Source organism: Chiloscyllium plagiosum, chromosome 30 (assembly GCF_004010195.1).
Source record: "Chiloscyllium plagiosum isolate BGI_BamShark_2017 chromosome 30, ASM401019v2, whole genome shotgun sequence".
Lineage (NCBI taxonomy): Eukaryota > Metazoa > Chordata > Chondrichthyes > Orectolobiformes > Hemiscylliidae > Chiloscyllium > Chiloscyllium plagiosum.
The window spans coordinates 33,612,480-33,627,578 of record NC_057739.1 but is presented as its reverse complement, the minus strand read 5'-3'; the positions used below and the strand labels follow the sequence as shown (position 1 = coordinate 33,627,578).

Below are 15,099 nucleotides of genomic sequence, written 5' to 3'. Positions count from 1 at the left end.
CATGCCCGAAACGTCGATTCTCCTGCTCCTTGGATACTGCCTGACCTGCTGCGCTTTTCCAGGAACACATTTTGAAGCTTAAATGTATTCAATGATGGAGATTCCACGCAGGGAAATCTTGTTACAACTGTAAAGGGTGTTGGTGAGACTGCATCTGTAGTACTATGTGCAGTTTTAGCTCCCTTATTTAAGTTGAATATACGGTTATTGGAGGCTATTCAAAAGATATTCACTCGGCTGGTTCCTGGAATGAAGGGATTGACATACAGTTAAACAGGTTCGGTCTCTCTTCATTAGATTTCAGAAGATTGAGGGGTGATCTTACTGAAATACATTTCTGAGGGAGCTTGACAAGTACATATTGAGAAGATGTTTCCAATCTTTGAGGAATTGCAAACTAGGAGACAGTATTAAGAATAAAGGGGAAACACGTTTAAAACTGAAGTGCAAAAGAACCTCTTCTCCCAGATGGTAAAGAATGTCTGGAATCCTCAACCCCAGGGAGTTGTGAAAGCTAGATCACAAAGAATTTAATGAGAAGGTAGAGAGAGATTTTTGAAATGTTGGAGTTAACAGTTAAGCTGAACTGTTATGAAAAAAAGAGTTGAAGCCTGGGGGAGATCAACTATGATCTTGGCTGGGAGAACCAAGTATCTTTCTTCTGCAGCTATCTCTTATGTTCTCATTCACAGCCTATTGAGGGGTATAAGCTTGAGTCAAGAAATTTCTCCTTTTCGCAGGACAAAATTGCTGCCCTGTTATCCTGAGACCATTCCCCCTGGTTTTAGACTCAGTAAACATGGGAACTGACTTCACAGCGCCTACGTGCCCCCTCTGAATTCTAAATAATTCAATAAAATCACCTCTCATTAGATTAAACCCCAGGAAGTGTAAGTCTATTTTATTCAAGCTGTGTTCCAAAGTGCAACTTCCTCATCCCAGAAATCAATCTTGCAAACCTCCGTTGAACCAGTTCCCCAAGCCAAGCATATCTCTCGTTTGGCACAGAGAATAACATTACACAATACCTCATGTGGAGTTCCACCAACACCCCTACAGAACTACTACAAAATCTCCCTTCTTCATGCACTCAAACACCCTTGTAATAAAGTTCTAGGTTTACTATCTACTCAGACTTCTAACAATACAGATGGTTCATTTGGAATTGTCCATCCAGTTCCATGTTTTTCATATACCATACCAGTTCAGTTTATTCGGACAGCTGTTTATTTTATGCAATTTCCAATCAGCAGCCCACTTTACAAAGCACGTAAAGTCAGCTGCCCTATCAGGACATTCACCTTTAATAGTTTGGAGTGACTTCACCCATTTGAGCTCAAAAGGGGGAAATGGAGGGACTAGATATTTGGAGCCAACAAAAGGATGACAAAAGCAGGTCTGATTAGTTTGACTGACCAAATCCAAAAGCTGGGGGAACAAAAGATAGTGTCCAAAGCTCAGATCTTTGTCTTCCATTTTGGTACACAAGACCAATCTGTAGAAATCTAGTAAAAGCAAAATACTGAAGATACAGGGGATCTGAAATAAAAACTGGTAGTGCTGGAAAAACTTAACAAGGCTGGCAGCATTTTGGAGAGGTAAACAGATTTAACGTTGAGTCCAAAAAGGTATCAATGCCCATAGATGCTGCCAGACACTAGCACTTTGTTTTTATTACTATAGAAACGGAGGGTGAACACTTATAGAAAATAAGATTTCTCTTCCTACAGGCTGAGTCAATTATTTCCAGGAATCTGCTCTTCTGTATTTATTCATTAAGTGGGGTACGATGGCATGATTCATTATTTTCTAAGTTATATGCACTGTTATCTAATAGATTTGATAAAGCAACATCTTGTTCATTTATAAGTCACATACGAAATATTTCAGTGAGTGTTTATCAGTCTGCTGAATGAAGGAGAAATGCAGCTGAGAACACAGATAACACACAAAGCTTTCAATATGAAAGCCCCAGATCATGCTATTTAATGTCTAGTTATTAAAGGTTTATGTAATATCTTTGCTAAAGAGGGGAAAAAAGGGAGAACCATCTTAGTTTCAAATTATTTCAGCCGTTCTAATTATAGGCAAAGTTTAGCTTATACATGTGGTGTCAGCACTATAACATTACTTTCAATGGCACAAGTAGTCAGCTTTGGCATATGCTGAGGTTCAATCTTGGTTTATTTCATTATCACCACCTAAGTGAAGATATAAAGTCTGATGGACTTAATTTCTAAATATATTGAGCTATCAAAACAATTTAGCAGCTTTCAATAGTATTACTTAATCAGTTTTGTCAAGTTGGTGCTGCAGAGCTCTGATTCTTTGGTCAGGCCTAATCAGGTGTTGTGTACGGGTATATCATTCTACCACAAACCATCTGCTATAAACTAGGGATTTTTATCTGAAAAAGAAATAGAGATTGTTTTGTGTACAACTAAGCTCATAATGAGTTAAACCTTAAGTATTTCTCTTTACTATACTGATTAACCTGTTGTTAATTATTTTTCTTCATGCACTTGTCAGTTATACTGACCTATTGACTTGGATTTTGGCAGGTGACATAATTGGTGAAGCAATGTCCATAGCTTTAGATCCTGATGGAGTTCACAAGTTAACTAATTTACCTCGTGGCTCTGCTGAATCAGAGCTAATGAATGTGGCACCAATTTACTTTATTTATAACTATTTGGTGAAAACCAATAGTTGGAATGTGATGGGACCAAACAGCTTGAAGATTCAGCTGGACATGAAGAAACAAATGAGAGATGGTATGTAATATATTCATCTATAATTGACATTTTTACAAATAAACAGATTTTATTTTCAATGATTTCAAAAATGTAATGACATTTTTGAGAAGCATTGAATAGATTGAGGATTTGTTTCAACTTGTGCAAATGGAGTGTTTATTCACAGATTGGGGTGAATGCAATTTCCCATGAATCAATACTTTTCATTTGTCTTGCTTGCCTTCAGCAGGAATTCATTTATGTTTTTTAATTTATGGATGATATTAAAGTGTGTAAAGGTTCACACTGAAAGCGTCCATGATCTGAAAGGAAAATTAATTGAATTAATTCATAAATAACAATTATTTAATATCAGAACTACTGTGTTGTGGCTTTGGGCAAGCAAGTTAACAGCAGTGATAATTTGCACATCTAGAGCATCCAGAAAAAATATCTAAATATGTCTAATACATATTTGATGCCTGTAACAGAGTAAAATATGCATTTGGGATAGTCGATGATTATTTACTAAAACTTCACAAGACATTTGAGACAGATATAAGAATAGAATATCTTCTATTTGGATGTTGTAGGCTAATACAATACAAATTTCAGCATTACGTTTTGGTTATTTACGGTTTTCATTCATCTCTATCTCAGGAAAAGCGATAAAGAACAGAAGTAGAAGTAGGAGTAGGCCATTGGCCCATCAAGTCTTCTCTGCCATTTAATGAGATCACAACTGATCTGGTAATCTCCTGTCTTTACCCCATAACCCTAGATTCACTTACTGAATTAAAAATCTGTCTTAGCCTTGAATATACTTAACAACCCAACCTCAACAGTCCTATGTGATAAAGAATTCCACAGATTCACTACCCTTGAAGAAATTCCTCCTAATCTCTCCTTAACTGAGCGACTCCTAACTCAGATTATTTCATCTGGTCCTACGCCTTCCCATAAAGGGAAACAACTTGTCAGCAATAATTCTAGCAAGGTCATAGAAATGTACAACATGGAAACAGACCCGTTGGTCGAACCTGTCCATGCTGACCAGATATCCCAACCCAATTTAGTCCCAACTGCCAGCACCCAGCCCATATCCCTCTAAACCCTTTCTATTCATATCATCCAGATGCCTGTTAATCGTTGCAATTGTACTAGCCTCCACCACTTCCTCTGGCAGCCCATTCCACACATGCACCACCCTCTGTGAGAAATCGTTGCCCTTTAGGTCTCTTCTATATCTTTCCCTCTCACCCTAAACCTATGCCCTCTAGTTCTGGACTCCCCCACCTCAGGTAAAAGACTTTATCTATTTACCCTATCCATGCCCCTCATGATTTTATAAACCTCTATGAGCTCACTCCTCAGCCTCCGACGCTCCAGGGAAAACAGTCCTAGCCTATTCAACCTCTCCCTATAGTTCAAGTCCTCCAGCCCTGGCAACATCCTTGTAAATCTTTTCTGAATCCTTTCAAGTTTCACAACATCCTTCCATTAGGAAAGAGACCAGAATTGCATGCAATATTCCAAGCCCCAAAAGAATATTGTATATTTCCCTTGTTCTTCTCAGATCCAGAAAGTTCAGGCCGATTTTCATCTCTCCTCATTAGAAAATCTAACCTGGGATAAATTCATGTCCCTTTTTCCAAGCCATTTTCATATATTGTAAATAATCGTGGCCCCACCACTCTTCCCTATGTCATTCTGCTTGTTACAATTTGCCATGCTGAAAATATCCCCCTTATCTCAACTCTCTTTTATAAATTAGCCAATATTCTATCTTTGCTAATATAATACCCCCATACTATGGGCCCTTCTTATGTCAAGTAACCTAACATGGAGTACTTTATTAAATCTGTTTTGGAAATACAAGTATATTACATCTACTGGTTCTCCTTTATAGATCCTGCTTACTATCTCCTCCAAAAGAACTCTAATAAATTTGTCAGGCAAGATTTTCTCTTCATAAAATTAGAATAACTCCACAAAGGTTGATATCCTGTCACCAAGTCACCCTTTATTTGCACTTGCACAGTACGTGAGACTGACCCAACTGACGGCAGAGAACTAGTTCCTAGAGTGAGCAGAACTCCTGCCATTCCTGCTTACATCTGTCAGACAGGACTCCCTGATTGGCATATTGTCTGTGGCCAACACCTCCAGGATTCCTTGTGTTGCAATAGATGCTTGCAATCGTTGTTCCTGTGTTTGATGAATAAACTCTATGCGCATTCAACTACTTTGAACGTGCATCCACAATGACTAAAACATTGAACCCATGAAAGGCTGGCTTAGCTGATGTGTAACCAAGTCCAGGGTTTGCCCAGCCATTAACAGGAATGTGGGTGAAGTGCTGGCTGTAATTTTTGTCCTTGTTAGTACTATGTGCACTGCCCCACCAAGGTGGCAATGTCATCATCCAGTCACAACTATCTTCATTTTGGAAACCTCTGACTGACCTTGGAGGAGTTCAACCAGTATCTGTTGGTGACCTTTGTTTAACAATCATTCTTGCTCCCTGTAATAATTTGCGATCCTCAATGGTGATCTCATCTTAGCCTGTTCCTGAGGTCCTCAGCTTCACAAGTGCCAGTCTTCACCTAATTAGAAACATTCATACAATAATATAAAATGACTGAAAACATAAGGGCTCTAGGCCCTGTCAGTGTTTTGACAGTGGTACTGAAGACATGTGCTCCAGAGTTAGCATGCCTCTACACAAACAATTCCAGTAGAGCTCCATCACTGGTACCTACCCAACAATATGGAAAATTATGCTGTATCTTCTCTCCATAAAAGGCAGGACAAGTCTAAATTTGCCAATTAGTGCCTCAGTCAATTCTTAATCAACAAAGGTGCCAGTACCTACAAAGCAATAGCCTACTAACTGATGCTCATTTTGAGTTCTGCCAAGGCCACGCAGAACCTGATTACAACTAATCCAAATACGGACAAAAATGGTGAAATCAGAGGTTAAAGCTGCCAACTGGATGTAGTCATACACAGCACAAAGAAAGGTAGTTTTGGTTGTTGGAGTCCAATCATTCCAGGACATTGCTGCAGATTTCCTCAGGATAACGTCCTGTGCTTGATCATCTTCAGCTACTCAATCAATTACCTTTTCTCCACCTTAGCAATAAATTGTGCTGATAATTGCACAATGTTCAAGTCAATTCATGATTCCTCAGGAATTGAACTACCTCCAACATAAGAGAATCAAACCATTTTCCCTTTGATCAATGATATTACTATTGTTGAATACCCCACTATAACATCCTTGTGGTTACCACTGACCAGTAACGTAGTTGGACCAGCAATTTAAATACTGTGCCTACAAAGTAGGTCATAAGCTGAGAGTTCTGTGATGTATAACTCACCTCCTGACTCTGGAAAGCCTTTCCACCACTTAAAAGGAACAAGTCAGAGGTCTTCGGAATTTTCCTCACTTCCTTGAATGGATGCAGCTCCAACAACACTAAAGAAAGGAGATTCCATCCAGGACAAAGCAGCCAGCCTCAATGGCTTTCTATCCAACACTTTCAGCATTCAGTCCACTATAGATTCATGGCAGCCGCTTAGCAAGGATACATCACTGCCTTTCAAACCCACAACCTTTACCACCAGAAGGACATGGGTGACAGATGCATAGGAGCACAACCACCTGGAAACTATCCCATGACCAACACATTATCCTGACTTGGAACTATATCACTATTCACTATTTCTTCATGGTTGCTGGTCAAAATCCTGAAATTTCGATCCTAACAGTGTATGTATACTGCAGCATTTCCAGAAGATGGCTGGAACTGGCTTCTGCCACCTTTAAGGGCATGGTTCATTAATTTCTGGCCAAGGATGTGAACACTACAGACATGAATAAGAGAGCACTTTTTTTTTGATGGACAGCTGTTAAAATTTAACTTTTGATTTTGTATAGGCATTACAAGTATTATGTCCTTCCAGACCAAAAATGTATATTCGTATAGCATGTGGAAAGATCGAGAAGGCAGTACCTGGTAAGCTATGCTGAGGAAAACTACTGATTTTCCCAAAAAGGAGAATTGGTGTTTTGATCATACTAATTGTCAGGATAAAATTTAATTATTGTTTGAAAAACATTGAGTTTGATAAAACTAAAAACATGTATCACAGTTTATGATATTATTGTTCAAAATTATTCTTTTCACTTTCAGTTATATAGTGCACATCTAATATGTCTAGTTATCTGAATATTTAAATCACTTCTAAGAATAATTCGGGTGAACAGCAGTATTTCTACTTTACAAAAGTTGTTTCAGCTTTTAAGATTTGGTAGTGGAAAAATATCTAGCCAAAATTAAAGTTATCAATTGGTGGTCTCCATCAGAAAAACAATTAATAAGAAAATAAAATTGCGAATAGAACAACATTGATGTAAAAATACTGTGGCATAAATGTCATCTGTGTAAGATATTAAAATTGTGAAATATCCAGAAGTTCTGTAACATACTAATTTCAGAACAAGTTGCTATGATATACGGAAAAATGTTTTAAATTTGGAACCATAAGAGCTGTGTAGGGAAGTGATTTATTTCACAATATTTATTGATGCATAAATATCACACTGTCTTTGTAATTGTGTTCCACTCTGCTGTTGGGACTGAGCAATCATTAGCGTTTTGGCAAGATGGGAGTAAAATTGTACTATAAAACAAAAAGATAAAGGAGCTAGAGGAAATCAATGAACCATAGTGGAAAAAAAAGGAAAGGAGAAACTGAAATGGAAACCATTATAAAACACCTGGGAAAAATAATCTATGATAAATGAAGGCATATAAAAATGGGAAATTTAATGGAAAATACTTCGCTCGTGCAGAGAGAGAGAGAGAGTTAACATTTTTGGTTAATGGCATTTTTGTCAGACGCTGCACAACCTACTGATTATTTCTGTCATTGTTTGTTCTTATTTGGATTTCCAGCACCTGCGATATTTTGCTTTATATGTAAAGGCACTTTAGTTTTATATTCTCTCTCGGCACTTTCCTGTGCTGTTGTGAATTGAGGTAATGGCGTAACATAATAATGCTAATTGCACTAATGCAGACTGTATCCTAAGTGGGACATTGTGGGACATTAACTATGGTTTGAGATTCATTCACATCATCTGCATTGCAATCTTGCAGTGGAAGTTGCCCATTAAAAGTAGGATACAAGTTACCACTTAATTTATTTATTAAGTTTGAGATAATCTTAGAATCATTGCAATCTACAGCATGGGAAGAGGGCATTTGATCCATCCTGCCAGTACTGGTTCTTTGAAAAACGAGGCAACAAACTAGAATTCCGGTTCTCCTCACTCCTGTGAAACTTGTGAAACAGTGAACTCTTGTGAAACAGTGAACTCACCAGTATACAAGCATTTCATCACACCAGAATCTGTGCTTGTTACTCTTTAAGACATATGGTGATGTGCCATAGAGGAGAAAATGACAATATGGGTATGAAATTGGTTCAGTAATCAGAAGCAGGGTAAATGTTTTTCACCCTGGAAACTTCCCAAGAGTCAATTTTGGTTCCAATACCCTTCAGTGCTTATATAAAAAATATCAGAATCTGGATGTATGAAGCAGTAATATACAATTCATAGAAAATACAATGTAATAGTTTGTGATCAAGGTACTTGTAGACTTCCATTTAGTGAATTATGCATTAGAATGCCAGATGAAGTTCAATGTGGAAAAGTATGAAGTGATTTTTTTTGGAAGAATAATATTAAATGGAAGTAAGATATAAATTGTATGATGGTAATTGTATGATTTTAGATGTGCATTGATACTTTGGTGTCCATATCCACAGATTGTTGATAAAGATTGTTAAAAAAAATCTGGGTTACTGGTGTTATGGACAGGAGTGAGGAGAACCGGAATTCTAGTTTGTTGCCTCGTTTTTCAAAGAACCAGTACTGGCATGATGGATCAAATGCCCTCTTCCCACGCTGTAGATTGCAATGATTCTAAGATTATCTCAAACTTAATAAATAAATTAAGTGGTAAATAAATTAAATAAATTAAGTGGTAACTTGTATCCTACTTTTAATGGGCAATTTCCACTTCAAGATTGCAATGCAGATAATGTGAATGAATCTCAAACCATAGTTAATAGGAAAGAAATCCCATTTGTACAGTGTAGTAAGTCCGTGAATGAAACACATATTTTGCTTTCACCAAATGAAAAATAACAGTGACTGTTACCTTGTTTCCAGGCTAACAGCTTTTGTACTGAGGGTGTTTGCACAAGTTAATGACTACCTAACATTGGATGAACAATCAATGTGCAGTACAATTACATGGCTCATCTCTAATTGTCAGAACTCGGATGGATCATTTCGAGAGCTTTCCAATTACGTGCCTGTACGATTTCAGGTTAGTTTATGGATCTTGAGGCTGTTTTTGAACTATTTGAAGTTGAAATTTCACTCATTATCCACAGCAGCTTTTAATATTAGTGACATTATAAAACTGATTTTATTTGGAATTTTAAATATTCTAAAGGGAACAATACAATCATTGAAGTATTTAACTTTGAAATCAATGTTGCAGCTGTTAAAGTCCTAAACTTTTAACAGCCACTTGATAGTAGAGAACTTAAATATTACTTAAATGAGAGACTTATGGAAATATTTTGTCAGACACTCATTAAGATAAATACAAGAATCCCAAACTTCAGACAAACAATTCCCGCAATTTATATTTTGGAAGACTAAGGTACTGATTGTAAGTACACTCTGATTAGCCGATGCTTTGCCAGGGAGAAACCAACAGGGGACCACAGATTCTCGGGTAATTTAAAAAAGACACAAAACATGAATAGATACAATCATAGAATCCCTTCAGTGTGGAAAGAGGCCATTTGGCCCATCGAGTCTGCACCAACCCTCCGTAGAGCAAACCCCACCACCTCCAACCTATCCCAGTAACCCCGCATTTCCCATGGCTAACACAACTAGCCTACACATTCCAAGACACTACTGGACAATTTAGCATGGCCAATCTATCTAACTTGCATGTCTTTGGACTGTGGGAGAAAACTTGAGCATCTGGCAGAAACCCACACAGAACATGCAAATTCCACTTGCGTTGGAATCAAACCCAGGTCCCTGGCACTGAGGCAGTAGTGCTAACCACTGAGCCACTGTGCTGTCCTTCTGTTCCTGCATATAAATATAATTCTCTTGTAGCAAGTGTAAATGAGCCACATTACATGCTTGACTTAAATTGGTTGTTCGTGCCCTAGTAGCATATTCAGGATTCTTGAGTAAGTCATGCTCAATTGCTGAATCACATTTAGGAGTAGGCATTTTGTTTTGGGTTATACAAGTGTGGATGAAAACAGTCTGTACTGTGCAACTTATGATCAACTAAAGAATAGACATTTTTGGAATGTTGTGTGCAATTCTGGTCTCCCTCCTATAGGAAGGATGTTATGAAACTTGAAAGGGTTCAGAAAATATTTACAAAGATGTTGACAGGTTGGAGGGTTTGACCTTTGGGAGAGGTTACATAGGCTGGGGCTGTTTTGCCTGGAGCATCGGAGGCTGGGGGGTGACCTTATAGAGGGTTATAGAATCATAGAATCTCTGCAGTGTGGAAACAGGCCCTTCGGCCTAACAAGTTCACGCTGATCCTCCACAGAGTAACCCATACGACCCATAACCTTACCCAATTATCCTATATTTATCCCTGACACACACACCTAACCTACACATCCTTCAACACTATGGGCAATTTCCCATGACCAATCCACCTAACCTGTGGGAGGACACCATGGCACCCAGAGGCAACCCACGCAGACACAGGGGAATGTGCAAACTCCACACGGACAGTCACCCGAGGCTGGAATTGAACCTGGGTCCAGGTGCTGTGAGGCAGCAGTGCTAACCACTGAGCCACCATGAGGGGCATGGATAGGGTAAATAGACAAAGTATTTTCCCTGAGCTGGGGAGTCTAGAACTAGAGAGCATAGGTTTAGAATGAGGGGGAAAGATTTACAAGGGACCTAAGGGATAAATTCTTCATGCAAAAGGTGGTGCGTGTGTGGAATGAGCTGCCAGAGGAAGTGGTGGAAGCTAGTACAATTACAACATTTAAAAAGGCATCTGAATAGGAAAGGTTTAGAGAGATATGGGCCAAGTGCTGGCAAATAGGATTAGATGAGGTTAGGAATGTGGTCGGCATGAACTAGTTGAACCAAAGGGTCTGTTTCCATGCTGCACATCTCTATGACTCTAAATATCTGTGCATTTAGTCTGACGCTTACAAGACAAAAAGTTTCAGCAATATGTCTATCTTTATAACAGTATCTAAAAGTATTGTTCTACCAAATGTGAGAAATGCAATATTCAATGTACTGTACTTTGCAATTAGATGATTGCAGATTTAATTTTATAATAGTTGGCCAAAGGATAGAGGCAAGAAAATCCCACCCTAGTAAAACTCAAACATCCTTATGAAAAATCATGAATTTTGACTTCATTTGCTATTGCTGGAGATGATAATTGGGTTTGAGTCTATTGATGAGAAAGTGAGGTCTGCAGATGCTGGAGATCAGAGCTGAAAATGTGTTGCTGGAAAAGCGCAGCAGGTCAGGCAGCATCCAGGGAACAGGAGAATCGACGTTTCGGGCATAAGCCCTTCTTCATAAGCCCTTTTCCAGCAACACATTTTCAGCTTTGAGTCTATTGATGTTGTACTCAGGCTTAATAAAAACGTAGTTTTCAGGCTGTGATTTTATTTTTTAAAGAGAATCTATGTAACTTCAGAAATATATTTCTGTTACACTTGCTGTATTGTGGATATGTGTCAAATGAAAATAGGATGAGACTTGACTCTTATCCACAGTTCTGTTAATATTGTATGCACTCATATAAAAATTACATCTTTGGAAGCCATGAAGGGCTGATAATGTTCCTGGAATTTCAGCAAGATTCAACACTTACTTGAGGAGATGGGGTAACACGGAAGAGAAAAATGACCCCAAAATAAACTGATTTTAAAAATCTACTGATAAACAATAATTACATCTTAGTCCATTAAAAATAATTATATCTAAGAGCAGCAGAAATTACTCTGACCACCTGAAGGATTGAAACTGCATTTAATTGACAAATGCAATTTATTAATGAAGAGCCATATTCTTAAGGGCAATTAGGGATGAGCAGAAAATGTTCACCTGCCAGTAGCATTTAATCCTGGACATTCAGTTTTAAAGAGCCAGGGCACAGAGGAAAAAATAGTCTAAATAGTTCTACTGAAAACAGTTGGAAGGCCATCCTAACAAGCATAGACATATTGTGGTAATATTATTATGCAAATATTAACACTTTCAATTTGTTTCATGCATGTTAAATAACTTCCTACATTTTATTACAGGTTATACAGGATGAAACTAAGGAAAGAACTATGTATTTGACAGCATTTACAAGTATTGCCATTCAAAAGGCTTTTTACACATGTGGAACTGAGGTGAGCAAAGAAATGAATGAAATGATGCCAGCATAATGTACTATTTGATTCACTTGATTTGCATGATAATTAATTCCAAGATATTATTGTGCATTATTCAATGAATTAATGTACACAACAGTGTAATACTGATTGTATTTCACAGCACATTGGTATCAGCCTGGGTTTCATTTTTAGCAGTGAAACAATAGTGTTCGCAGTTGACTGTGAAGAAAGCTGCCCACAAAAATCTAATGATTTCTGTGGTATTGATTTCATTGACATTAATCTGAATCTGGCACCAGGTCATGGGGATCTCCAGGTGTCCAAATGCAGTGATGTCAAAGAGGGTAAGCTCAGAATGGAACAATTAGACATTTAAAATGATAAAGATAATTTACCATGACAATACTTGTCATGGCTTACTACTCCATTTGAGCATCAGTAATATGTTATTAATGAGTCATTTTCAAGGGTTTTTTTCCAGTGATATTATAATGTAAAAGTTCATCAGTTCAGTGATGTCTAAAGATGTGTTATATGAAAGGAATTCAGCAGAGCAGTCTGAAAAGGAACACTGGTAGCAACATTTGGATTTCTACATTTAACTGCATGCACCTGGACTTCGGCAGTTCTGTCGATAGAGAAGTAATGTTTCATTATCGTTACTACTGAAAATCCTGGCCAACATCTCAGGTTGATAATCTACATCTCCACGGATTATTCCTAATGTTGAGTATTCTCAGCAGGTGCTACCTTTATGACAACTTTTCTTAATGTTTGCATTTAGCCAGCAAGTAAGACAGAGTCGTAAAGTGTGGCACTGGAAAAGCACAGCAGGTCAGGCAGCATCTGAGGAGCAGGAGAGTCGATGATTTGGGTATCAGCTCTTCATCAGTAAAGTGATGTTCCTGATGAAGGGCTTATGCCCGAAACATCGACTCTCCTGCTCCTTGGATGCTGCCTGATCAGAGCCACACGTTTCGACTCTGATTCTCCTCACTTTCACCAAGAAAGACAATAGAATGGAAGACATTAAAAAAGTAAATACATTAGGCTAAGTGAGTCAAGATACTAGAAAAATAAAATCTGTTGACTAAATAACCAGTTTTTTTCCTTTTTTATATTCTTAAAAATATCATCTGATTTATTTTAGGCAGCTAGCAAATCAATACTTAAAGCTGACGAGTATTTGTCATACCATTTGGAGAATGTGAAAAGTACACTTGTTTTAGCAATAACTGCTTATGCACTGGCATTGAAAAATCAAAATTCCCGCTTCGCTTATCGAGCCTTGGAAAAACTGAGGAACGAGGCCTCCGTAAAAGGTAATGTGTCTGTCAAAGAATTCAGCAAGAACGCAAACCGTTTGCCTAGTAACTAAAGAAGAACTAAATTGTTTACAAAATTGAAAACCAAGTAGGGGTTAAGGACAGAACACAGAATTTCAAGGGGTAGGACTTTAAGTTTCAAAGGTTGGTATTGGGCTTCCTGTTATTCACAAATTTTATTAATAATTTGGACTTGGGAATTGAAAGTACAATGACTAAATTTGTGGATAACACATTGTGGGCTTGTCATTAATAAAAAGGAAACTTGTAATAAAATAAGATGTCATCAATAAACTTGCAGAATGCGAACTTAATGGCATATTAATTTCAAAGTAGATAACTGTGAGGAGATGTAGTTGAAAAAATAAAGAATCCCCCTTCTGCCTGGATAGTATTGGTCTAAATGGAATAGAAGAGCAAAGAGAATCTGGGATACAGATAAAAATGGAAAGACAGAGATCAACAAACCTATAAAGCAAAGCAAACTAGTGGTGATATTCACTTCTAGATGCTGGAATCAAAAGCAAGGAGATCAAGTAAACTTTGTTGAGACAACATGTGGAGAACTGCTGCATATACTTGAGTAAAGATTGATCTCATGTAAAAATCTATTCTTGGCTAAGAAAATCTGGAATTTTCCATATATCTGGTATACAAGTTAACCCTGGTTCTTCACACAATTCACACTAATGTTAGGCTATGGATTCCTTAAGTTCTTTATCGAATGAGCGCTGTAATTAGTATTCACTTTTTGAATGGCTGTCGCACTCTGCTCCGGGACTCCAACCATAGAGATGTACAACATGGAATCAGACCCTTCAGTCCACTTGTCCATGCTGACCAGAGATCCCAACCCAATCTAGTCCCACCTGCCAACACCTGACCCATATCCCTCCAAACCCTTCCTATTCATATACCCATACAGAAGCCTTATAAATGTTGCAATTGAACCAGCCTCCACCACTTCCTCTGGCAGCTTTTTCCATACAGAAACCACCCTCTGAGTGAAAACGTTGCCTCTTAGGTCTCTTTTATATCCTTCCCCGCTCACCCTAAACCTATGCCCTCTAGTTCTGGACTTCCCCACCCCAGAGAAAAGACTTTGTCTATTTATCCTATCCATGCCCCTCATGATTTTATAAACGTCTATAAGGTTCCCCCCTCAGCCTCCAATGTTTCAGGGAAAACAGCCCCAGTCTATTCAACCTCTCCCTATAGCTCAAGTCCTCCAACCCTGGCAACATCCTTGTAAATCTTTTCTGAACCCTTTCAAGTTTCATAACATCTTTCCGATAGGAAGGAGACCAGAATTGCATGCAATATTCCAAAGTGGCCTAACCAATGTCCTGTACAGCTGCAACATGACCTCCCAACTCCTGTACTCAATACTCTGACCAATAAAGGAAAGCATACCAAACGCCTTCTTCACTATCCTATCTACCTGCGACTCCACTTTCAAGGAGCTATGAACCTGCACTCCAAGGTCTCTTTGTTCAGCAACACTCCCTAGGACCTTACCATTAAGTGTATAAGTCCTGCTAAGATTT

General features: G+C 38.2%; 1 protein-coding gene across 3 annotated transcripts in view; it reads left to right on the top strand.

The window, feature by feature from the left end:
* c5 (complement component 5) overlaps nucleotides 1-15,099 on the top strand; it is a 128,656-nt gene that overhangs the window by 64,606 nt on the left and 48,951 nt on the right. For all 3 annotated transcript variants that reach the window (XM_043720297.1, XM_043720298.1, XM_043720299.1), the window contains 5 exons: nucleotides 2,562-2,774; nucleotides 6,679-6,757; nucleotides 8,983-9,142; nucleotides 12,150-12,242; nucleotides 13,378-13,549. In XM_043720297.1, coding sequence (XP_043576232.1) covers nucleotides 2,562-2,774; nucleotides 6,679-6,757; nucleotides 8,983-9,142; nucleotides 12,150-12,242; nucleotides 13,378-13,549 — 717 coding nt within the window. The remainder of the gene's footprint in view (nucleotides 1-2,561; nucleotides 2,775-6,678; nucleotides 6,758-8,982; nucleotides 9,143-12,149; nucleotides 12,243-13,377; nucleotides 13,550-15,099) is intronic.